The sequence below is a fragment of the Aulostomus chinensis genome, chromosome 23, assembly GCF_037954235.1.
Source record: "Aulostomus chinensis isolate RoL2024-O1b breed Wild chromosome 23, RoL_Achi_v1.0, whole genome shotgun sequence".
NCBI classification, from domain to species: Eukaryota; Metazoa; Chordata; class Actinopteri; order Syngnathiformes; family Aulostomidae; genus Aulostomus; species Aulostomus chinensis.
The window spans coordinates 15,251,573-15,277,922 of record NC_141342.1 but is presented as its reverse complement, the minus strand read 5'-3'; the positions used below and the strand labels follow the sequence as shown (position 1 = coordinate 15,277,922).

Genomic DNA, 26,350 nt, shown 5'->3' with positions numbered 1-26,350 from the left:
CCATTTCCTGCTCTGTGAATCATGCCAGTCCCAGCAGGCAGGCAGAGAGACAGACAGGCAGAGAGACAGACAGACAGGCAGGCAGACAGACAGGCAGCCCACTCAGTGAAGCAGAAACACCGGGAGCTCAGCGATTGCCATGGATACACTCCTGGAGTCTCTCTGCTGCTCTCACTCTCCATGTTTACTGTATACATGTGCATACATGTGCATGTGTTTACTTTGAACTCTTGTCACTCCTGGATGTACAAAACCTGATTTAGAATCAGTTTGAGATGTTTTTGCTCCCTCTTGTCTCAGTTTAATTTAAGAAGATGCTCCTTTTCCTGCCTCTGTGCTTCCCCTACAGCTCTCAAGACAGCAGTGAAATAATAACACAACTTGATTGACTAACAGAGACTGCACAATATCAAAAATTCGTCTCAGTGATCAAATTCAACTGTCGACTTTGTGTATCCGTGGGTAGCCTGTGACTGCAGCTTCAGGTTTTTTTTTGCTTTTCTTCATTTTCTTATTAAGCTGAACAGAACTAATTTCTTTTGAACTGAGTAATTTACTCCTGAAGGGCAACAGGTCAGAATCAGTAGTCTCTGAATTACAGGATTATTTATTTCTGGTCAGACAAATTTTCATCAGTATTTCTGTTTTTCTATCCTATATTCCTAAAGTGGCGATCCGTGGTATTAAGTAATCTTAAATGTATGGGGATTTTTGTTTCCTATGGATAAGGCTTGCTTTTGTTTGTTGTGTTGATTTAATCTGCTTGGATGAAAATGTTTATTCTACACAGATGAAATGATGAGGACGAAGTCCACAGAGTGAAAAAAACTGACTGAGAACGTTCACAAACAAGGTTCCTCTCAGCTGTGCAGAGCATTTTAGCATCCCTTAGCTCACATGCTACTAGAACACAGCCTCTTGGATGCTAGCAAGATGGTGGAGGCTCGTAAAGCTGAAACACTGTAAAATATCCAAGCGTCCCTAATTACAAGCTATTATTGCAGTATAGATTTGCAAAACAAGTCGTTTTCCTGCGCTAGATGATTTTTGTGAGGATAATCTACCACAGAAGTATGTAAACAACATGCGAACTAATTCATATTCCAGAATTTTTCTCCGTACAAAGAAAGAGTGAAGATTCTTCTGGAACCATTTCTAATTTTCCACCCTCTTCCAGGAGGTCCACCGGATCACCACAGGTGATGGCATCAAGCGTACAGACAAGGATGACGCAGCGGCCAGTGAGGTGGGCTGGATGACCTCAGTCAAAGACTGGGCCGGAGTCATGATATCTGCTCAGACATTGACGGGCAGAGTCCTGGTGAGTTGACGCTTGACCATCAACCTTCATGTAATGCTGCCCGCTGTGACGGGGCAGCTTAACACTTTGACTTTATAATTATGTTGAAGTGGTACAATCACCCGCCGCAGGCCACGCATCAGGAGCACTCGAATGCTCCGTGAATTGATTGTCTGACACATAAAGGTGCTGTGAAGGTCTCAACTTGGTAGCTTATCTCTCAGAGAAGAAGACGCTTCCAAACAAACCCGGAGCAAGAAAGAGGAGAGATTTAAAGAGTGTATTAAGGTCATACAACCCATAATAACTCCAGACAGCACAGAGACACAGATCCAGAGGAAGAAGGGAGGAAGGGAGAGGGAGTTACCAATTGCATTTGGTCAACTGATGTTGTTGCCATGGCGCCTGGTGTGTCTGTTGACAGTGGAGAACAGATGCCTCTAGTACCACATCTTTATATTGAACAGCAGGATTAAGCGATGGCATGAGATTACCGTCCTGATGACGAGGCGTCTAGTCGTTTGCGAGATAAAGGTGCTCAACATTGGTGTGATGGAGATGATGCAATATTTTGGTCCGTTTTTTTTTTAACACTCAGCAAGATTGCTTTATTATTTTGCTATAAGTGCTTGGCAATCTGAAGAGTAGTGATGAAATGAACGCCATGCCAAGTCTTGCTGCAGTGCTTGGGGCTTGATCCCACTTTCACCACCCCCCCCCTGCGGTGGCTCCTGTTGGATCAGTGGATATTTATCATGACAGCCAAACTCAATGTCATAGTATCATGAGAAATATTAAAGGAACACACCAACATACAGGGAAATATGCTTATTTTGTATCCTCTCCAGAACAAGACAACAAGACACACACACACACACGGGGACCAACACGTACCACCTGACCACTAGTTAGCTTAGCACAAGGAATGGTTGTGGCTGGGTGGGTTAGCTTCCTTCCTTCAAAAAATATCAAATGCACTTTTCTCAAAACAGTCTTCTTCTGCATGAATATAACTTGGCTTTTGTATAACATTTGTTCTCAAAAAATTTAAAATGTGAGCTATTGAAATTTTAAAATCAGTCACAAAGCTGGAACTTCTTTCCTGACTGGGCGCAAGGATCTGTTGACGACTCGTCGTGGCTTACTTTGTACGAGAGGATGAGGAGAATTATTTCTGGACAAATCTAGATCCTGATCCTTATCTATCTGAATCAGATTACACAGAGAAGACGCTACAAGCTACAGGTTTTGGAAGCTGTGCTTGCAAGATGGAGTAATGCTAACTTGCTCACCCACTACCATTCGTTGTGCTAAGCTAATTAGCAGACAGATGCTCGATGGTTGCCTAATGCAGCACAGAGAGAGGTCTTGTCTTCTTGTCTGGCTCACAGGAGGATGGCAAGTAAATGCATCCCCCCTAAAAGATGGCCTGTTCCTCAAATTTTGTATGTGCTTATTTGAGATTGGAAGAACATGTAAAAACAATCTATTTGTCGTTAACAAAACACATTCTTAATTTATTTTGTGTGGAATTCCTGCTTTTGGATGATATGGTGATTATAAACCCTGGGTTGAAGTGACACGTATATTTTAAGGTGGTGTCAGTAGCTGTAAGCGTGCGAGAGGATGATTTATACTAGGAACCAAATAAAGAGGGTTTTTTGTTTTTTTTGCTTGCAATTGGGGCTAAAAACAGAAAAAGCTCCCTGCCTTCCCCCCCAAATGTCATGTGAGACTTTGATGACTCACGTTGAACTCAGGTTGTCCCCACAGCATCCTTCATCAGTCTGTGCTGAGTTAGCTAATAGCAACGTTAGCAACAAACTGCTAACACAAGCGTAACATCAGCTATTCCTGAGTTTCCTTGTCTTTGAACCACCAACGCTCCTTTTAAATCGTGTGTGTGTGTGTGTGTGTGTGTGTGTGTGTGTGTGTGTATGTATGTGTGAGTACAGCTGAAGTGCTCCGTGTCAATGATGGCTTGACACACTACTGGTGCAAATGCTCGTCTGTAACCATGGTAACTGCAGCTTACCAAAACACAGCAGATGTGTGTTTTCTATGTCAGCCTGTTAAGGGGCACATTAAAGCCTATTTCCAGGCTGCTGGAGAGGGAATTTTAGTGGGATGACACAATGAAACACTGTGTGTTTGTGTTTCGTTCTTTCATGAATCTTTAGAAGAGGGTTACTATTCCAAATCCTCAGGGAATCTTTAAAAAAATGTTTAAATATGTTTTTTTATAAACAGCATATTTGATATTCTATAACAACTTTTTAGCCCTGCCTATTATTTCAGCCAACAATATGGGCTTTGTGTCTGCTCTGCAACTCAGTAACTCTTTTCCACTTTCATTAAGATCTAGGCTGGATTTTGATGTATGTCGCCGTTGTTAATCTCCTGTGGCAGCCATGTTGTATTATTAATTTTTACATCTTCCTGTCTTGTATGTGCCTTGATGCATTTCTTTCATGTTTTATTCCACTGTTCAACAAGATGGGAAGCTTCATGTGAGAAATAGAATGACATTCTTACTTCTTAAAGCAGTCACATTGGACTGCTACAGTTTCTAGGTTGTTGTTTTTTTACATTCATTGATGGATTTTGTGCTTTACCACATTTTATTGCTTCACTGGCGAGTGGTAGAGGTGGTTGAATAATGGAAGGAGGATGAGCATGAAACATTCATGTCCATTTCTTTATTTGCACTCGCAGTCTTCATTAAAAAAGCTCAGTTGAGGGTGAACTGAATTAACTTCTCCATACGGTCTCCATCCAAGTTAAAATGCATTTCCTCTCATTAATTTTACCAATTAAATCCATTTAAATGATTAAACACAGATGTGGACGATATGGGAAGGGTGGAGGGACTAAATGTAGAACCTTAAAGACGAATGAGACATGGCTTATGCAGGAGGGTGGGCTGCGAGGCGCTTGCAGTACGCATTTTCAACTCAGAACTCAGAAAGAGGAAAAAAAAACAGAAATAAATGACTCAAAAGCAAGCGATCTAAACACAAAATGTATGACAAAGTGAAAAAGCTGGTGAGGGTTTTAAGACAAAAGGTTTTAACGGATTTGCCATCATATAGCTTTTAACTCGAGGGTTTTATGATCATAAATGAAATTTTTTTAAAAAACGGTGGTTTATAATCCGGCATTTCAAGTTAATGTTGGGTTAACCTGGTAGTGAATATTTAACTACATGCAACATATTGCACCATGATCCTGGCCGCAGTGTGAGTCAAATGTTTACCTGTCCTGGTGGACGTTGAGTGATAAACAGGTGTGGGCCACCCAGTGGAAGGCCACCAAGCCTCTGATGGTCATTTGCCTGGCTGGGTTTACATCTCAGTAGATTGTTAAAGATCAAACATCGCCTTCAGGCTATTTGATTAGCAAGGAGAACTCTTCCCTATGACCTTTCATTCAGTAACAGTACATTTGCAGGAGATCAACGCTCGGCTCTTAGTGCACTCAAATAAAACACAGGAGGCGAGGCCTTGTGTTTGCTTTCTAATTCCAGGTCAGCAGCCTGCTATATGCATTTCTGTGTCCCAGATTGGGGATACAGAAGGATCCCATCTGTCAGTTTATGCATTATTGCGTTTGCCCTCCCTTCTGTCACATTGTTTAATACAAGACCACCCTCCCTATTCATCAAAAAAATGTCATCATGATTCTGTTTGCTTATGTGAAAACAAACAAAAGTTGCTTTAGCAGATGAACAAGTTGCTGCTGCTAGTGTGCGTCAAAAAAAAACAAAACTGTAAAAAAAGAAGAAAAAGCCACAGAGAGTCGTGCATCTATAGCTTGCTCAGTCACACTTCCCCTGAGAATGTTATCTTCAAGTAATTATAAGATGGGTTATGTGCTGGAGGAAGTCTGCGTTTAATGGACTCTGGAGGAAAATATGATTTCTCTTAAATGATGGAACCCTGGCGAGTGACATTTAGCCCATGTGAGTTCAGTTATGAAGGTCCACAGGGTGTCTGAGATGTCACAAAGTTGTTATTCTGGCCAGAAATGAGGTTTTCTATTCATGGAAGTGCCATGCTGCTCTCTGGTATCATTCGATTTGTAGACTTTGCCCGCTTTCCCAAAGTGATACTTCACCAACCAAAAAGTTTATTTTACCATTCAAGGACTTGCAAATAAAGGTTTTGAAGTCATGAAGATGTATTTTTCCTTGCTGCAGCTCTTCTTTGTGATTCCAGAATGCAGAGAGAGCTAGATGGGTACAATTAGCTGGAAGCTAATGGTGACTTCTGGCTAACAAGAGCTACAGTAACAAAACAACAGCAAAACGTGTAGTGTGTATGTAAGAGTTTTGATAAACTGGATTCAGAGGATGTGGATCATACCAAACAATGCTCTTGAGAATTTGTCAACAGACATTTTTTTTGGCCAGTTTTGCTGTTGTTTTGTTGCTGTAGCTGTTGTTAGCCGTCAGTTAGCTCGAAGCTAAATACAAGTTCAGCTCTTTCTGCATTCTGGAGTCACAAAGAATTGCTGCAGGAAGGAAAACACGTATTTGTGACCTTAAGGCTGCTATTAGTGTGCACTTGAAAGGGAAAAAACACTTTTGAGGGAGTTAAAACTGTGTTGTTGTTGCTGGGTTGTAAGTGTTTTCGCTTTAAGATTCTGGAATAGTTGCTACGCGATGCTGGGAATGCTTCACCCTGGGGAGCAGCAAGACGCATTAAGACAATCGCGGCATGATTTTGGTGGTGTGAAAGTGGGAATGAAGTCCAGCAGGGAATCGTTGTATGACATGAGAGGGCTTTAAACTGACTTCCTCCAAGAGGAAGGGGTGTGATGGCACGTACGAGGGTCAAATAGTGTGTAAAAGGTGTCAGTGGGTCAAGGTCAGCATACTGGATGACAGGGTGAGTTCCCTCCTGTCTTGACCGCTGTTTTAGTTGTTTTTCAACTGGAAGCAGCCTCAAGGAGGGAAAGGAACAAAACTGTATGTGAGCTGAAGGGTATTTTCATCAGGTGGTTGGACTCACCTCCTCCTCCTCCTCCAGGCTTGGTGAGCAGCAGTAATTGTGCCACTACATGGAAAAGCTTTTGTCTAATGAAAGTGAAAAAAAAAAATTAAAAGAGAGAAGGAGGGAGATGGAAAGAGCAAATGCTTTTGTGGCGACAGGCTTTTTTACTCTCAATTGTGGCTTTTTTGCGGCAGCAAACTGAAGGAAGCATCTATTCTGGAAAAATGACATCAGCTTCTTTATCATTGCATATTTTCACCTGCTCAGCTCAGGAGGAAAAGACCCAATCGACTGTGTGTAACCTCTTCTTGACATTCCCGGTTGACACTTGGCTTCAGATTGTGACATCTGTGTTGTTGAATGTAACAGATATTCCACCAACACGCCGGCGGCCTTGTGGCACAGACAGAAGGCCGTTTGCCACCTGTGGACTCTGGTGCCAACGGGATGGTGTGTGACTTTCACAGCGCCCAACTGAAACAGAGTGAACAACGCGGCAGTGTCATTCAGCTTTCTGATCGCCTCTAAGTCTGACACTATTTTCGGGTGACAGCAGCTGCCAGGCCTGTTTGTCAGTTTGTCAGGACCCTCCAGAAGGAAACGACGCCATGCGAGTTTCAAGTTATTTTGATGCTTTTGTTGTGCCTCGTTAAAATTAGTTATTTCTGTCTACTATATCTGAGTCAGAGTTAAACAATGAATCTGCAGTGACATTATCTCATTCTCTTGTATCCAGTAGAATTAAACTCAAATTAAACTTGCATTGAAATAGGGACGAATAAACTTTGAGCATAATAGTTTGTTATAATTTACATGTCAAATGTAATGTGACAAACATGACTTTAAAACTAATGCAAAAACAATTTTTTAATCTTTTTTTTTTAACTTGCATTTAAAACAACGACGACTATTTCTGAACCGCTTGTTGCTCGATTAGCGCTATGGCTCAAAGTATTGAAATGTATTTTAGAGTACAGATGTTTATGTCCATCTCAGGACCTTCAATAGCTTTTCAACTGGCACCATCATCAGGTTACAAGTATGCTTCATCCAATACTTCAGTTTTTGACCAAAGTCTGCAAAAATAACAGAATTGCTGCAGATTACGAAAACTTTCCGTGCAATCACGCCAAGTAAAAGGATGAATAACTGAAGCATGGGACCTAATAACAGTAGCATTTTAGCGTTCAGATGCTAGCAGAAACTACTGTGAACCTGGACAAAAGCATTGATTCTAGCCTATGCGTGAACTGAGTGATATGTTTTGTAACAATTTTGAAAGACACGCACCATCGTGTTTCCCATCTCTCCTCCTCACCGAGGGCTCGGGAGGCCGTGATTTGAGAAACCTGCCCTTTTGGAAATGTCCCACTTTTCAGTTAATAGCATTCACATCAACAATAACGACAACAAACATGGTTGCCCCCAGCGAATTACTCATTTTCTGCTGTCGGAATAAAGAAAAGTGACAACCGTGTGATCTCCTCTACAAATCAAACAGGGATGGACAGATATGTATCGCCACAAAGATGAACAAGGAAGAAACTTGCTCGCGTTTGCGTTCGGAGGAGCTACATTTCTCGTCTTTTAACTCAAACTCAGCCGTGTTTAGTGGCAAAATGTCTTCTCTGAGCTCTCATAAACTTTCCACTTTAAACAAACGATCTCACTCATCAGAGTTTGGAACTTTCCCACTTCCCAGTAGCTCATGACCACATTATCTGTGCAGCTTCACGGAGCCGCTAATGTAACCGTGTCTCGTTCTCATTTATCTAGATGGACCCCGGAGCGTTTTAAGTTGCTCATTTGCATTTCCTCACCATTTCCTTTAAGATAATGATTTTTTTTAAACTGTAAATGTCACTAGGATGTATTTAGACAGCAGTCATCGGTGTCTTCATGCAGAGGGAAACACCTTTTTTTTTTTACCTGCTGATTGGAGCTGAATTCCTGCAGCAATCGCACCATAAGGTTTGATGTGATAATTACCGCTTGGCACAAACAAGCAGTGGAGTATAATTAGACTGGCGGAGTAGTCAGGGAGAACTGTGAGGAGGAAGGTTAGAGATAACATTCTTCGCTGTCACAGAAATTCAATTACGAGAACAAATTTGACTCCAGATTTCATTAAATATTATTATAACTGCTTCTATATTAGTGCTTGCATGGTCTTCAAAATTCATCACATTCTACCTCCTCCTCCTCTCACAGGAAGAGGCAGATTTGGAAGAGATACAAATGAGTTTTATTTATTTATTTTGCAGCTGGCACCTCACACCGAACAGATCTTTGCCAAGTTCCGTGTAATTAATTAACATGACCACTTACAGAAAAGGAATATCTGGAGGTTAATAGATGTTGCTGCAAATCTTTGTCGCGCAACAGGTTTTAACTTTGAAAGTTCACTTGAAGTTCAGTGCTCAGTTTAAGTGACTAATTGCAATCAAATTATGCCAGGCTGCAAAGGAGGACTTCCATGTCGTCCGTTAATCACGGGGAGCTATTTGTCTACGATGTCCCCGCTGCATGCTGAGCTCACTCTCCAGGCATCCTGCAAGCCCCCCCACCCTCAAAACAAATGTGAGCGCTACAGTTACAGTCGGTCCAGTCTGTCAGATGCAAATCGTGAGTTGCATTTTAACACGTGCAATGGGCAGGGTTTCATTCTCAGTAAAGAGACACTCCCTCTCTAAAGAGATGCCGTGGAGGTGAGTCATTTCCTGTACTTGAAGTCAGATAAAAAAAGGTATAGTTTTTAAAAATGCTTGCAATCTCCTTTGTTTTGTTTTCCGGACAAATATTTAGTGTTTGATGACCTCGTATTTCATCTAAGGCAAACAGGGAGAGGCCGGGGCGGGTGAGTGGGCGGGTGGGGGACCTCATCCATCCACTGCCACCCTAAGCTCTTTACGCCTCACTGTGAGAGTGGTTGGGCTTCATCCAGCCTGGCTTAAATCATAGCTAAGCCAGTGTAGGATTTGGAGTTCCATACTGCATGTTTTGATGGCGGGTCTTTTCTAATAGATGAATAAAGGCTCTGTCAAGTAACTGTAAGTCTCTTAAACAGAGCGTCTAATGAGAACAGATTTAAAGATCAATCCCGTTTCATACCAAGAGAAATGCAACAAGCTTGACCCCGAATGTTCAAAGACAGTAGAGTTTGTTTTCACAGCTCAGGCTGAAGATTGTCGGCGTTCATAAGATCACCGGCTATACAGTGACCAGCGTCAAACAAACACAGGATCGGGTTTCAAGCCGCCCGTAGTTACAGTGCAACATGAAACACACACTGAGCACTTGTGTGTAGCCTTTAATAGAGGATCTGGTTTCTAAGTGCTTTAACCTGCATGGTTTTTAAATATTTCTGTAATATAGCATCTGCATCCAGAGTTAGCAGCACAGTGACACTCCAGCTGGCTCTAAGGCCTGTAGCTCCAAAAGTAGCATTTTGTCATTCAAACCTAACGCTATGGCAACAGCCTCACCTGTATGTCACACTTTGTTTGCTTTTTTCCGCTAAAGGATGTAAGGAAGGAGGGAGGGAGGGCTGAAGAAATCCCCTGTCGCTCTTCTTCATCGAAATCAATAGATGGAAGAACAGATTTTTTTCCAGTTATGAGGGGCCTGAGAGTGGTTGTTTGTTAGGTTTTATGCAAAAGAGAATATAACAGCTCCTTGTATCAGTCACGAAGCACCATTTTCAAAAAAGGAAGAATACCTTTGATAGAGTTTACCAAGAGATGATAAAATATCTAAGCTATTGCCTTACAGCTTGTGCAGCCATATTTGTTCTTTACGACGTGGTCATTTTACCTTACCATTAAAGTTCCACTCACCATCGCGACAAATACGATAGTAACATCAAAACTCATTATAATTATAATCAGATATGTTTTGCGATCCTGTTGCTAAACACTAAGAAACTCTAGAACTGTACAAACAAGAATATTGATTTGGTTAAGATGTGACTCGCATGTTTATGTGTTGAAGTGCATGCAGTGAGTGATATTTTATCAGGACGAAGTGTCTTCCATAGTGTTGAGCAGGTTTCAAAGACTCGACGTCAACGTTTTATCTTGCAGGATGATGCGCTCTCTTCTTTTCTCTTCTAAATTCAGAAGCTCTAAACACTTCCTCTTGTGCTCAGTTGCTTGATAAGGACAAAAACAGCCCAGATCTTATTCATTGTGTTTTTATTCAAATCAGATGAACTGCGAACTGAACTGAAAGGCTAAATGTGTCTGTGGCATTGTTGAGAAAAGTCCGAGGAGTAATGTTTGTAGGTGGAAGATGCAGGCTGAGCAAGATTTGATCAATTACGAACTAGATTAGTACAATAATCTGGCCGTTGACGTCGTGATTATTCTAATCTGAACAGGAAACATTTGCATGTTTGCAGTTTCAAGAACGCTTTGGTCGGATCAGAATTGGTTGTATTATTGAAATTATTTCACTTATTCACCTCCAACTGCAGCCCGGCCTCACACCACTGTGACTCACTGCTGCCATGTCATGTGCCTAGAATTCATTTTATTTTTTGCTGTCCATGTTTTTCCCCTCGTCTGAGAGTGCACTCACTACCCCCCTGGAACCATGTTCCTTTTATTTTTCTCCTTCATCGCCGGACTCCTTTTTTAAACCTGCAGCAGCCTGATACTTCATGCTGGGTGTTCTGACGTCCATCCAGCAGCACAGATTAGACCTCTGTGTGTTGATGTTGGGTTATACAGGGGTTCAGGAAGTGTGAGTGGCTGTAGACACCCTACGGACTCTTCCCTTGGCAAACCTGATTTCTCAGGGGTGTATTGCTCACAACAACAGTCAGTTCTTTCTCAGAAATCTTAAAGCCGTAGTGGATCATATTTTCACATAAATTAGCTTCCCTAACAGTACACACGATGCTCATTAAGCTAATTAAGTCCAGGTAAACAGCTCTGCGTTTCTACAGAATACGGTGTTTGTTATGTGGAGAGATTCCCACGTTGCTAGGAGAATATATACTGAGTGTACCAGATATGTAGCTGAGCTGGATAATTCAGGTTAGCCCACCGCTGACTTGGATGTTCTTAAATAACTCATCATATAGCTGTTCTAGATTTTCCAAATGTTATTAGATCAAATTCTGAGAGAGAAGCGAGTCATTTTGTGACGATCATGTGACTCCCAGTATGATTTATCCACCCTTTTACTGTAACAACAGGTTTGGCTACAGAAAAGTACGAGTTAACGTCATTCTTCACCCTACAAAGTTTTTTTTCCTTTCAAGTATTCACAAGGAGGTGTCTTGACCTGCACCGCTGCATCACTGACAAAAGAATGCAGAAAGAGCCAGCCACGTAGATTTAGCTTGAAGCTAATGGCAACCAGAGGCTAACATGAGCAAAACTGTCCATAAACACATTGATTTGAGCTAAATACACATGAGGGAGCTTAAGCGAGATGTGTCAACTGAGCGCAGCAGCTGGTCGTGCTCTTTGCTAACATGGGCGTTGAAGCAGAAGGGTACTTGTTAGTAGTTTTTAGCTCAAATCAACTGTTTTTGGATGACTGAGGTTTTTGTTGGCTAAAGACGTTCTGGGTTATACTGGACAATATGCCTTCAGACTTGTTCTGCTGTTGTTTGTAGCAATTAGACGCCATTAGCTTCATGCTAAATATACGTCGTGAAAAATGAATCAACTCAAGACACCTACTACTACTAGCAGTACTTGTGTCAGGAGCTTCAAAACTGAAGACACTTGAAATTGAGCTTCACGTGGGCTTGTTTTACCAATCAACGTTAAAGATAAGGTTACAAACACAATCTCTAGGAATATAGCACACACACACACACACACACACACACACACACACACACACACACACACACACTGTCAGAGACTCGGCATGTTGCACTGTTGAACTTGTTACAGAGTGCTCCAGGGTGCATTGGTGCTCATCTCATTAGGGGCAAATCTACGTTTTTTTTCCTTTTATAACATCAGAAATTATGCAGGTCACGGAGCCAGAAATCCACACGGCTACAACTTCCAGACACACTAACAATGAGGAGACGAGGAAATGTAGGCTAACAGACGCTGCGGAGTCTGTGCATCCCCTTGTTGAGAAGATGAGATGAATCAGGTATGGAAATGGTGGCAAATAGAACAGGAAGGTCACACACTCAGAGGCGACGCACATAAAACACAGAGAGGACAAACACACAAAGGGAGAGAGAGACAGATGAAGGGCGCAACCCCCTACATATATGAGAGAGATAGAGGTTATTATTTACTAGCCGCCTCTTTATTGATATGGCTTTCCTCGACCTTTGACCTTCATTTCTTAAAATAGCGACGCTGATATGTGATGATAAAATTCTGCGGACGCGGGAAGGTTACACACCAGTGTCGCTCCAAGAACTCACTGACACAGAGGAGCGGTACAGTACTCCGATAAAAATAAATCAAATCTAAATTTATGTAGACGCGCTGATTAAATCATTATGATGTCATCAGCACACGTCATTATCATCTGACAGTGTGTGTCAAAGAATCAGACAATCCCCTTCACGTATGATTGTGATGAAGACCACGAAAAACATTTCAACTTAAATTCACTTTTATTAAATCAGTTTTAATTTACTGAAGATGTGCAAAACCTTAGAGAATGCCTAAAATGTATAAGAATAATAAATGCATATATATTTTTTTAATCTTTCTTCAGTGAAAAAAACATACCAAGGAAAGCAGAGGGGAGCAAAGTTAATTTAGATATAATACAAAACTACTTGTGTTCAAACCGCTGCAAAGAAATGATGTTGTTTTGCGTCTGATAAATTATACACTCAGGACTTTTAATTTTCCGTGCTGGCGTCGTCTCAGTCCCTCTTGTGCTACGTCTCTTGCTGACGTCAGTAGGAGCGCCTGTTAAACTTACTGCACTGATGCTGCGATGCTTTGCAAGCTTCTCTGTTCCCTAGCAGAGGAGGAAAGAAAACCCTCTAATGAGCCAACAGGAAGCGCTGCACCATGAGCTTTCCTTTCCATAATTACAAAAAAAAAAAAGCTGGATAAGTTGTAGACGGTGTCACGTGCATAAATGTGAATGCAAACAAAACCCATGCATGATTAACACGACAACCAGAGACAGAACAGCACAGAAGGGGATTTTTTTCAGAGGCAGGGTGAAGTGCAGAAGTCATTAACCCACCAACAGGGGGATCCTTTATTGTTGTGAAAGTTTTTCTTGAAGGAAGCCTGAAGGATCTGTGAAAAGAAACAGGGGAAGATATTAGCACGTTAACTTGTTTTCACTTACAACAAAAGTAGAGTTTTTACTACTGAGCTTTTCTTCTTCTTTAGATTTCCGGTCAAATTGAAGAAATTCAGAGAGAGATTGTTGCTGATGGTTCAGTGTCCCGCTATTAAAAAGGAGGAGGGGACCAGACGGCTCATTAAAGGTTTTGTTCAACTAAAAACAAACACAGCAACAAAGAAAACTTCCCGGATCGCGATCTGAAAATCAGATACAGCCACTTGGTTTAAGTTTAGCAATGTATCGGGCAGTTTTATGTGAGCAAACGATCCCATTTTGAACCCCCAGCCTAAATCTGACTGTTTAATTCACGCGGCGTATCTGTGACGGCGACCCAGAGCCGAGGGAAGAAGTCTGGCAGGTTCACGGCCGCCACTGCCAGCAGATTGACACCTTCAACCCGTCTGTCTCTTTGTCCTTCAGCTTCACCTTAATCACGAATCACTAGATCTACAAAGCAGCCTGGACATGATCAGAATAACTCACCATGAGCTCAACCCTTAACTACTCACACACACACACACACACACACACACACACACACACACACACACACACACACACACACACACACAGATATATCTGTTAATTGTACAATATTGGTCATCCTTCGTTGCTGCTGTCAGTGACTGAAACTCACAATCCAATTGGACTGTTGTCTTGTCTGATGAGTAATGTCACACTTTATTGCTATAAAGTGAGGATCAGAGTAGTTTTTTAAATTAAATCTGACGCATTGTTAGTAATGATTAATGCACCTCAAAATGGAAGCTTCCCACACCGATGCAGCGAACGTGACGACGACGAGCTCTCGTTTCTCTTTCTGTTGGCTCTAAAGCGATAACAGCCATTGCACTCCAATCTTTAAAGTATCTAAAGAGAGAAAAGGAAATTTGCCAGTTTTTTTTTTTTTTTAAATTTCCCATGGCTGGAAATGCATCAGACTATCAGCAAAGAACAGAGATGTAGATTTCTTGTTTTGTTTTAATTAGATATATATTTTAACATAAGAATTTGAGACAACGCCGTCCCATACGGACAAACTCTGCTCACAATAGCTACATGTGCTATTTTGTCTGACTGTTCCCTCCAAACCTTGACTGAATTAATTCTTTCATTCAAATATACAAACCAGGCATGAAACAACCAGAAAATCAATATTCATAAGTACACAATATAATGTTTATGAGACAATAATAGTGAAGAAACGATATCAAATAAAACACAAGCTAAATTTCAAGAAACCCAAATAAATACTTTTTGTTCAAAACAAGCAGTTGCTGGCAAAACCTTTTCATTCCTACCTACTAATTCCGAATTATAAAAAGCGAATTACATAGCATTTTGAAGGGACAGGTCAGATATTTGGAAACCTAATCCGACTCGCTATTTCCTCATGGTGCTGCACATTGGTGGAGATCTCTCTCAGCACAAGCACATGCTGTTCCCCGCAGTCGTCCGGAAAATACGGCAAAACGAAAGTTTGGTCGGTGAGGTCACACTTAGGTCACACAAGCTGACCGAGGCTTGCTGAAACTTTAATTTGTGCGTTCGTATACACACAGACACACACACACACACACACACACGAGTGCGACCCTACTGACCTTGCACCCCCCCCCAGTTTCCAGACTTGCTAGGAGGAACAGCATCGATTGGACCGAATCAACTTCCTGTTTGCTAAGTAGCAAATAGGGCTTGACTTAGAAAAAAACCTTAACAAGAAAGGGCCACAGGAGGGCAACTTTTTCCTGATATATACAATATTATTCATTTATCTACTTGATATATTTCAACTTCCTGCAAACAAAAATGAAACTTTATTTTGCCCTTAATGTACAGGACTAGGTAAAGGTAAATTCACCCTCCGCCATGTTGCTTGTGTGCAGGATTACTAAAAACCAAAAGAATGACTCTCAGGAAACTTGTGGAAGGGTAGTACATGGGTTGAGGAAGACGCCTGCCCATACTGGAGTTAATCGGTTTGAGATAGTAAAAGAAAAAAAAGAAGCATTTTGTCATTTTGACCTTGCTGGAAGCTCTGAAGCTAGCCCTTCTTGAAGTGTTCTAATTTTGATATTTGATCCGTAAAGGTCTCGTGGTTTCTTTTTCCCCTGCCAAACCTTAATTTGTCGCACTCCTCTGAGCTGTGATTCGAACCGTTTATTCGTGATCTCTGATTCAGTCCAGTGAGGTAGTTGACAGTTTGTGAAACACATGCTGGCGAGGTTATATTAAGATCATAGTTTGGGTGGGCGCCAGGCTTCAGGAGCACAATCCAGGACCCCATTAGTATGCATGTTGTGTTTTTGCCCACAAGCATGGGTCAGACACAATCAGTGAGCACATGTCTGAGCCACAGCTGTTTCTTAAGAGCCTGATATTCAAACCACATCGTTCAGATATAAACACAACATTCGCACGTAAAAGTGGAGAATTTATTTAACTTATCGATGAAAAAAACCACAACAACGTTTTTGTTCATTTTGCCGGTTGTAATTTTAGGCATTTTCCTTGCTGCCGTTTTGTTTTGTTTTCTTTCAAACATGACTCAGGCTGACTGCTAACTAGCAAATCAAGCATTAAAATCAGTCAGTCGAATCATCCCCCATATTTCATGTGGCAAATATGGCCCATATTTCCACTGTCCAACACTCAGCTGGATCCTTCATACCTGGAAGATTCATCCTTTATTTAGATTAAAGTCCCATTAATTAATTGGACAACTCATTGGCATATTCTGATCCTATCAAACTGCTGCTGTTGTCTTTTATTTTATTTAGTTTATTGTCAAATATTAAAGCAGGCTATGCCTATTCACACACACACACACACACACACACACACACACACACACACACGCGTATCAGATTTTTAGCCCAGTATTTAATCACCTTGAGGTCTCTGTCAACCTTTTATTATTTACTATTTTCAAATATGAGGTAGGAAAAAGAAGTTTCAGCAAACTGCTAGGAATGAAAACTGCACGGAAGCGAGAGTGCAGTAAACTGCTGTGACACCAAATCAAAGCGCTGAAAGATGCTGAAACAGGGAAATGGGATGATAATCCGTGTGAATTAGCTACTACAAGCCACACCGTTCCATAGAGTCATCAAATCTATGAATGTAAAATATATTGATTAATGCAGCTTGAAGACTGCCCCGCCTTTCTTGAACAGCCACAGCACTGAAACACAAAGAAGCCATTAAATAATTGCTTACCTTAGCCGGCACAAAAGCTCTTAAATCTGATTGACAATAATCAACTCATGTCTGGCAATATAATCAGGATTATTATTTTAGCCGTAATTGTGCGGCTCCTATCTGAGGCCTGGTGAAATGTGCGGCGTGCTCCAAATAGATGGTTAAGAGCCTCAGTGGATCAAAAGGTTGAAACAAGGCGAGCGGTCATCGTTCCTCCTGGTGATTTAGTGGCCAATATTCATCTCCCAAACTGTCAGCGTGGCACATCCGTAGCTTGAGAGCTGATGTAGCGTCACATGACACATGTCCTTTGGTGTGTCCTGTTAGCTGTAGAGGAGAAGGGATGACCCTATAAATGCCTCAATTGCCATTAAGAGCGTGTGTGTGTGTGTGTTTGTCACATTTATGGCTAGAATCATAAACATGCTAATTTGCATTTATCACCCTGGTGGAAGGATATACTGTGCAGCAGCACTGTAAACAAACCCAGATAACCCGGGCGTCTCGGACAATTTAAAGCTCATTATGGAAATATTTACAGCAGCTGAACTCAGACAACCTGGCATAAACGTTTTTTCACAAGTTCTTAAAAAGACTGGTTACCTGTGCTTGTGTCGTCTTATTGCAGTCTGCAACTGTAGTATTCAGCTAAAGTGTCAGATTGATTTGTAGACAAGATGTCTTATTATTCAGGGTGGCATTTGAGGGCAGACAGATGAGCTCACTGGGATTCGCCTGAATAATCCTTTGGTCCCTTTATTTTTTTTGGACAGCAACACCATGTTTTCAGGGAAGCGGACAAAGAAGTTTAAAGACTGGATGAAATATAACGTGTAGGAAAATAGACTGAGATCAGACTGGACGGGTTTACCTCTACAAAGACACAAACAAATCTCTGGCATGCCACCAATGACAGCGTTGATCCCGCGGTGGCCACAGGGTTTAAGGGAATATGGAACAAAGTGACCTTCTGTTTTTAAGATGCTGAAAGACGAGCCCCCGCTGCAGAATTTGTAAAACACGTTTCTACCTTACCTGAATCTTTAACAGGGTCCCTGGACCACGTGAAATGAAAGATATCACAATTTCAATGAAATCAACCCCCATTTTAAGAGAATTCAGGGTCAGCACTTCTCTAGAAAACCAGGCAGTGTGCATAGATCACCTTAAAAGTTGTGGAGGGGACAAGTCTGTCTTTGCCTGATGATTGACAGTAAATGATGCATGCATGTAATCCAGACTTACTGCTTGTAATTTTATATCACTTGTATCAGGTTCATTGTTTATTCTTTGTCTGTCCTCCTGACGTAACACAATGAAAGTAACAAACTTCATTCCTCACACTCCCTTTTAAAACCATTTGTTTGGATGGCAATTTCCAGTAGCAGCCACGTTGGGTATCTGCAGCCTCCAAACCTCAGTTCAAGTGTACACCGAGGCTAAAAGTCACCAGCAGCAACACAAATTTAACAGCCGGCTCTCGCTGCAGCTGCAGGTCATCCACATTTTGTCATCCACTTCCTGTCAACAGCTGTACAGCAGAGTACAGTAGCCACATACCTCTTCAAAACCGCCACTAAACAGCACTGACCATCAACATATTCCATAGCCTCGGAAACGAGTCCCATTCCTTCCATGCGCCTGCCACTCCCTCCACCTCCGTATACCGACACCCCCCCATCGAGTTGTACTACGAGATGCCCTGTTGCTTGATGCCATCTTGAATGACTGCTTTTATCTGCTGGTTGTTGGTGGGAAGTTGCACAAAAGAGAAGTTTGCCCTGAAGAATTTCAGACAAACTGCCACCTTACTGTTTCTGTCAGGAAGACGTAGCAGACCTCTCCCTTGTTGGGGGGTGGGGGGGCTGGAACAAGCCTGAGACTTCTGGTAGACTTGAGTTTAATATTCAAGACTTGACTCAAGACTTGCTCCCGAGTTCTTACTTGAGCTAATTTGGCACGGACTCATTTTGAAACCCACCATCTCTATCTGACGACTTCGCCTCAAAGAACAAGGGTCAACAGTCCGGAGGCCCAGTGTAGCCAGCAGATATCCGATCCAAGACTTCCATGTTTTGTCTGCCACTCATCGTTTACAATCTGTATAGCAACTTGAGATGAGCAGGTTGTTTCAAAAGTAGCCAGTTTTCTCTCTGTTAACAGGTTAAACTAAAGGCTTTATTAAGTAGTCAGACGAACTTTTATTTCAGCCAAAGCGTTCCGTCTCTTTTGGCTCCACACGGACAGTTTGCAACCGACGGCGCTCAAACACGATTGGTCAAAGCAACTCAAACAGATACTAGAGGCTTTCCTGTCTCGACGTTTTCTTCCTTGAATACAGATTCTGTATTTATATGCAGAATCTGTTTATAGAGATTAGGACTGGACAGACTTGAGAAACACTTGTTTGGAATCATTTCGTTTGACAATACATTCATGCGGCGCTTGAACGTCTTTCTTTCTCCAAGGTCAGTGCGCCCCCTTCTGGATGGAGCTACCTGCCGATCAAACCTTCTGCTGTCACCCCCCTGACGGACTCAGTTACAAGTGCGCCCCCCCCCCCCCCCAGCTTGTTGCAGCCTCAGTGTTTATGTTCTCCCATCACTGGATCTTTTGCTGCAGTTACATTTGAACACCAACACCATGTCCGAGTTTCAAAATGAGGATGCTTGCAGGCATAAAGAGATTCACTGGTTTTCAAAGAGGGAAGGGATCGATTAAAAATGCATGTGGGAGCTTTTTGTCATTACTGGGCCATCGGTGGTTGGAGGTTGACAATACAATTTCACATCATGGAAATGAATAAGGCTGAGCTCATTCATTATGGATGCTCATTGGTTTCTTGTTCAGGTTGGCTATTGTGTCATTTCTAAATAGAGTGGAGCCAGGTAGAGTCACAGAGAACCTGCTGGTGTTCTTCAGGGTGTGGCACATTTGTTCTTTTTTGTGTCTGAGTCTCTCTGTACTGGTGCTGCTTTTGACTAAAACTGTGGGTCATCTATTCATTTTAATTTTCACGTGGTTTCGTCTTTCGGTGCTGATTTTAAGGGGGTATATTAGGACATTTCACGAGAGCATCATAGAGCGGACTGCTTTTTGACCACAAACTGTTATAATACAGCTTTAATTAGAAATCCTGGTTTTGTAATGGCACGTATTTTGTAACAGCTGCACTTTGAATTGCGCAACGCCTACTTTGTCAAATGCAGGAAATGGAGGGTTTTTGTTGTTTTTTTTGGGGGGTCCTCTAAGGTTATAAATTGGTCACCATCGTGGAATGTTTCATCATCATATGTCATACGTGGTTATGCGTCATGCATCAGAACGTTCACATCGGGCGGAAGCTTGTGAGAATCCAAGAAAGACATTAGGTCCAATTTTATAATACTACCCCTCCAGAGAGGAACCCCCATGGTTGCCAGAGAACAACCAGCTGTGGGTTCAGGATGTTCTCGACGTGTGTGCATGTCCTGCATTCCCTCCCATTATGACCTTCTCCTCAGCATTGACCAGTAAAACCAGATCAACCTCATGTTTGATCTCTTCGTTTCATAATCTTAAAGTCAACAGCCTGATCCAGACAGAATATCATTTCATCACGTGAAAGGCAGCTTGTTTACAGGTGATATTGACCAAACCGAGAACGAGGGAGGGCGGGGCTGGGGGGGGGGGTTGACCTTGAGGGTTTTTTGGGGTATTGGGGAGGATTTGTTTATTTTCTATTTACCTGTATGTATTTTACAGCTTAATCTGATTACTTGATTAATCTCTCTCATGGTCACCCTTGCTTTGTTCTGTCTGGATTATGACCCTGCAACCTGCCTCCTAAATTCGTTTTTTTTTTTTTTAATTCTGCGGCATCTCAGAGTGACAGAATAAAAAGCAAAGCCTCTTTTTTTATTCCCGCGCTGTTGTCGTTATTGCTGCTGCTGCTACAAAGCTGCAGGATCTGCTGTATCCTTGCTCGGTTTTGTCTGTGAAAGCTGACGCCACTTTCTGTCACCTCGCCCACTCTTCGGCTGCCAATTTACATGACGAGCTGCGCTCTTGTGTATTTATTTACACTATCAGATATACGCTAACTGGTGAGACTGCTGTACTGGACCGTGACACAATTATGACAAATTATAGATTTATTCGTTTGTTTGTCAGACCAGGACGATGGATGGTGATCGACTCTGAGAGTTTTTCTTTATGCCATCACTTGTGAAAACTCTACAGTTGGTATGCAGATGACGAATGACATCATATCCTGTAAAAATACAGAGACTCTGAAACACTTGACCAACGTTAGAAACAGAAAAATGCATCTGTTGTAGCCAACGGTCACGTGATTAGTTAGAGTGACAGTATTGAGGTTTGTCGACGCTCCCTGATCAGCGTTCGTTATGAACCAGTTCTGTAATTGTAGTTCAGTTTCCGATTTTTTTTTTATGACATCAGAACACCAGTTTTTGTTAAATCGTGAACAATGAAATCAATGTGTTTCAAAACGTTCCACAAGAGTTGCATTTTTCAAAGTTTGCCTGTGCGATTTTCTTTGATTGAGTTGAACTTAATCCCATTTTATCGTATTTAATTTGTTTCTCTTTAATTGATTAGTTTTGTCTGGACTTCAAGCTTTTATTTAAATTCTAGTTTTAACGAATTCCTGCTGTGTTTGACGACTTTGATTGGGTTTATTAAAGAAAAAATACCAGAGAAAGACACAGGGATTAACATCAACTGGTTGGAGACACCTTGGCATTAGAAGTAAAATAAAAAAAAACCCTAAATCTGAATATCTCACTATTGATGGACTCAGCTCAGGCAGCCTTGCCCCTGTGTGGTCCGTTAATTCCTGATAACGGACACCTCGTTGGGAATGATCCCTTTCGTAAACACCTCTCCATATAGAGAGTGATTTATGGGATCTAAATTTAAAATGTCACAATAAATTTGCGTTACCTGCCAAATAGGTCAGACACAGAGACAGGTAGCCTCCTTTTTTTATTCCTCAGAGCAAAGAAGCTTCTTCTCCTGAACCAGCTGTGGTAAAACTACCTTCTTCTCCTGTTTTCCAGGTGGTGCTGGTATTCGCCCTCAGCATCGGAGCCCTTGTAATATACTTCATCGATTCCTCTGAGTGAGTATTTCTGCTACCTTTTGGTTATAATGACAATTTGCTGTTACTTCATCATCTTGAATCACTAACGCTACTCTGGCTTTCAGGTCATGGATGAAAATGTTAATATTTGGACTTGCAGATGGGATTACTTTTATTATTTCTTAAGGTTTCACACTTTTTTTTTTCTATTTCTCTCGTAGAAACGTAAGAATTGCAGCAGTCTGAATGATTCAAATCCTGCTGGCAAAACGGCTTGTTGATTATAATGAGTCATTGGAAAATTAAATGTATTCCTCACATAAATCATTGCATATACCAGCCTTAATACCGTTGAGTGCTTTGTGTTGTGTATATGACTCCATGTTCTTGTTGGCTGTTTTTCTTTTTTTTAAATCCAATCCCCTTCCAGGTGAACAACCTTTGGGTTCACTCGAAATCTCTGTAGTCGAAAAACAGATGAAATATCCTGTGTGATGAAAGCGTCAGACTCTCAACCAGGCAGGAAAAGTCCAAAGTTCCTGCTCAGAACAATCGCCAATCTCTCGTCAAACCAGAGGAAGCGGAGGGGCCTTTTAGCTCCGTGTGCCGACAGTATACGGTTGCAGCAGCCTGACCATGTTTGGACAGGACGTGCCATTAAGGAGTCCGGCAAAATACACCGTGATAAAAGCTCTTATCAAGGCAAAAGGGTGTCGTCGTCCCCCCCACCAGTGGGAGTCATTTTCAGACAGAGAGGACAAAATGGTCTTTAAACTGGTATAATCTGGCTCGTGGTGGCACTGAGGTTATTTCACGCACAGACGAGGACTTGGCTCGCTCTGATGTCGTTTGTGAGCGTGATCTCATTTCATTATCTTTACAAGCTCAGGTAGAGTTACATCCTCGCCACTGCCATCTGTAGCCTCCTGTTCTCAGTGCCTGCTCGCAGTGGTGCCTAATACCTTTTCACCTGATGGGGTTGACCCTTGACCCCTCACTTTAACCTTTTAACAAAAGCCGTTGATTAACACACCGTGATGAATCATGCTCCTCCATCACTGTGATGACTTTTACCCTTTCATTTGCTCCCTGTTCTACTTTTATTGTCATTCATTCATTTTTTTTTTAACATTTAAGCAACTTTTTTTGTTTTTCCTCTACCTGTCATCCCAACATTCCCAGTAATTCAAGCCAAAGAGCAACCAGTTAGTAGCCCTTGTGCAGGCTTCTAAGTGGCAGCAGACTGTAACAGATACTGCCCTTCCTGTAATTAGTCCTTTGAGGCTGCTGAAGCTGTTTTGTGACGGACAGACTGACCCGACTGGAAGCAAAACCGGAGAGACGTCAGTGCACCAGACCCACTTAGATTCAGTCTAAAAGAGCTGATAGTAAAAAGCTACAGAGACGAAGACGCCGGTTCGGTCCAAGTGGGAGAGACACTTCCCCAAGCTTGAGCTGTTGGTCTCAGTTTGTCTGCTTCGGTTTGCACTTTCTTTTATTAAACAAAACAAATATGCAGCAGTGAGAATCAAAACCTGTCAGTTTAGATTTAGAGAGGCGCAGTGAATGCTTGGTCACGTTGAAGTTTGTGCTCGCACAAAAACAAGCTGACAAATCAACATCCTGACACATCGTTTTTATCTGGTTACAGCCACATTTATTACACGTGAAGCCAACACAGAATTATGCTTCTGCACAGTCGCAGTACTGAAACTTTGAGCCCAAACTGACAAACATGACCGTGAAATCGTGTTATTCAAAACCAAAGCGGCGATTTAAAAGCCAAACGAGTGTCGAAGCTTGTTGGAGTCGCTGTGGTTTCCTCGGAGTTTGTCGCTGCAGCTGAAGAAACCTTCACGTTGCCTCAGCTCGTGTGATTAATAGTTAATATTCCCCATCTAAACATGACAAACTTCCTCCGACTCGCCAAGTTTGAGGTGGTTTGTCAAGACATGTCAAGCATTAGGAGGCCCGCCAGGTCGAAAGAAATAATATTAATACTAATAACAAGCCTAATAGACATTAATAAATAAAATGATTAGAATACAAGAAAGGGAACCTGGGTGCTTAGTACAATTTTAAACTTTTTAACGTGTGTGTTCACATTTGACCCATAGTCCGCCTTTGAGTTCCAGTTCCAGAAAGGGCTTAAGGCTGTAAAGCACCTCTATAGACCCAACGTGGAAGTGCCTTGAGCCTGCATTCTGCCTCATGACCAGCAGGGGGGAGTCTGACTGAGAGAACGCCTTGTTTCCCTCCAGATTCATTTTCTCCGATTCATGGGAAAAGTGGGAAAGGGCAGAATTTCTGAGCAAGAGAAAGTGTAGTCGTGCTTCCCAGAGTGGGAGGTGTTTTTCAAGCAGCACAAAGATCAGTTTTGGAACATCTGGTTTACTTCGGCTGCACTGATGTTTAGATTGTAATCAATTTACCACTGGACTGTTTATATGTCTTCTCTTTTATTAACCGGCAAAACTTTCATTTGCACCCTTCACTTTGTTATTTTTCCTTTCTTTTCGAAATGAAAACAAGAACAACAGATATTGGGGTTGGACTTCCAGAGTGTGGAGGGTTTAAATAATACAAAACAATGTTTTTTTCTTCTTCTTCCCAACGCTACCTGGATTAAACTGTGAGACACGAGTGTTGGAGTCTTCCTCCTCACACACTCTTCACCAGGAGTTTCAATGCTCTGCATCAGATTGGTTGAAAATAATCCCAGAGGTATTATAATGTCACCATGACAGGACAGTATTTTATCAAAGAGAGTTTATTGGATTTTTCTTTACATAACAAAAGCAATTTGCTTTAATCCGAGTGGTTTTAACCAGCGCACAGGAGATTGGAGTTAAATGGTGCGCATTAAAGAGGCCGGTGAATTTGAATGTAGGGGCCCCTCACGACGCAGGAAGTGGGCCGGCAAAGAGCCAGGAGCCCTCTTTAGCAATCAAACGTGCTTTATGTTACCTGTCCCAGTTGCTCACATGCTGAGGATGAATAATTCCTCCTCAGGTTCATTAATTTGGATACATTTTCATACTGGGGAGGCAAAATACTTCAGTTAAGAAAGTAAAAAAGTGTCTAAAGACTTTTCCAAATTATGCTTGTTTGTTCGAAACGGAATGTAACGTCCTCAAAGGAGCCCTGACACCTACGTTAGTCAATAAAGCACTTTTACTAATAATTAATTTCATTTTTTATTCATGAACTGATTATTTTTTTAATTTTCAATTCATTGTGTTGTGCAAAGAAAGTGGAAAAAGTCCCCTGAGCTCCAAGGTGAAGTCTTAGAGCGGGAATATTATTTGTCTTCCTGTTTCATTTACGTGCTTAATGGCGTCAAGTCAATGAAAACTGCATATTTTTGATATCTGAGTGATTCTAAAAATTAATCAAAAGAATTTTTGGGGGGGGGGGGGGAATCAATCAAAAAGGAACTCAACTGTGCGTATGTTTAACACAGTCAAACAGTTTTCAATGAAGTCAGATACTCGCTCAAACGCTACTGTAAATCAACTGATATTCCGCATCGGCCATAATTAACTCTTGAAGTGCAGTGAAGCGATGTTTCACAGCAGCAGTCATTCATGAAAGGATCTTTCTCCTCTGACTTCTAGGTCGTGACTATTACAACAGCATCGTACTAACATTCCCATTTACTTGGTTAATTATTTCTCTTTATTTGAATTCTTTGTGCCAGATACAAGCTTTTTGAGGGTGAGACTTCACTGCATTTGCTATGGCTGCTTGATTTCATACGAGAAAAAAACTTCAACTTCTGCATGCGTTTAACCCTTAAACTACTGCTTTGGCTCTGCATTTCCATCACATTTAACGTTACCTAAAAAGATGAGATAATATGTAATATTGCACCTGGAATATGACACATTCTTCTAGTCGTTTTGCAGTTATTTAAGGGTTAATAAGGTATAGAAACCGGTTGCTGCTTGTATGATATGCATGTCCTTTCTCTACAGAAATAAAATAAAATTTGAAAATGAAAAAAAGAATTGCACATTTAATACGAGCCTCTCGTGTAAGAAATCTGAAGAAAAAAAAATCAGGAAAAAAGAAGAATGCATTTTACTCATGTTTTTTCCTAAAATATTGATTAGAACGTTTGAGTAAATCGATGAGATCTAATAAGATGCTTTGTCTCTGTGTCTGTCCAACAGTCCCATCGAGTCCTGTCAGAACTTCTACAAAGACTTCACGTTACAGATCGACATGGCATTCAACATCTTCTTCCTGCTCTACTTTGGCCTACGAGTTAGTAAAACCGTCCTGGTGTACAACATGTACAGTTTGTAGTTGTAGCACTTCCTTTATGACTCCTCTGTGTTCTTTACTTCTACAGTTTATTGCCGCCAATGACAAGCTGTGGTTCTGGCTGGAGGTGAACTCGGTGGTGGACTTCTTCACGGTTCCTCCGGTGTTTGTGTCCGTCTACCTGAACAGGAGTTGGCTCGG

The 26,350-nt window shown here is 41.6% G+C and overlaps 1 protein-coding gene and 1 long non-coding RNA gene across 9 annotated transcripts in view; one reads left to right on the top strand and one right to left on the bottom strand.

Annotated features, from left to right (window-relative positions):
- LOC147239742 (calcium-activated potassium channel subunit alpha-1a-like) overlaps window positions 1–26,350 on the top strand; it is an 80,208-nt gene that overhangs the window by 13,061 nt on the left and 40,797 nt on the right. For all 8 annotated transcript variants that reach the window (XM_086196197.1, XM_086196196.1, XM_086196202.1 and 5 more), the window contains exons 2-5: window positions 1,178–1,321; window positions 21,858–21,919; window positions 26,056–26,149; window positions 26,238–26,349. In XM_086196197.1, coding sequence (XP_086052323.1) covers window positions 1,178–1,321; window positions 21,858–21,919; window positions 26,056–26,149; window positions 26,238–26,349 — 412 coding nt within the window. The remainder of the gene's footprint in view (window positions 1–1,177; window positions 1,322–21,857; window positions 21,920–26,055; window positions 26,150–26,237; window position 26,350) is intronic.
- The window catches only part of LOC147239743 (uncharacterized), a 51,011-nt gene continuing 37,729 nt past the window's right edge, over window positions 13,069–26,350 (bottom strand). Inside the window, exons 3-4 of the long non-coding RNA XR_015111647.1 lie at window positions 13,486–13,541; window positions 13,069–13,251 (exon numbers count right to left, since the gene is read on the bottom strand). This is a non-coding gene — a long non-coding RNA (uncharacterized LOC147239743). The remainder of the gene's footprint in view (window positions 13,252–13,485; window positions 13,542–26,350) is intronic.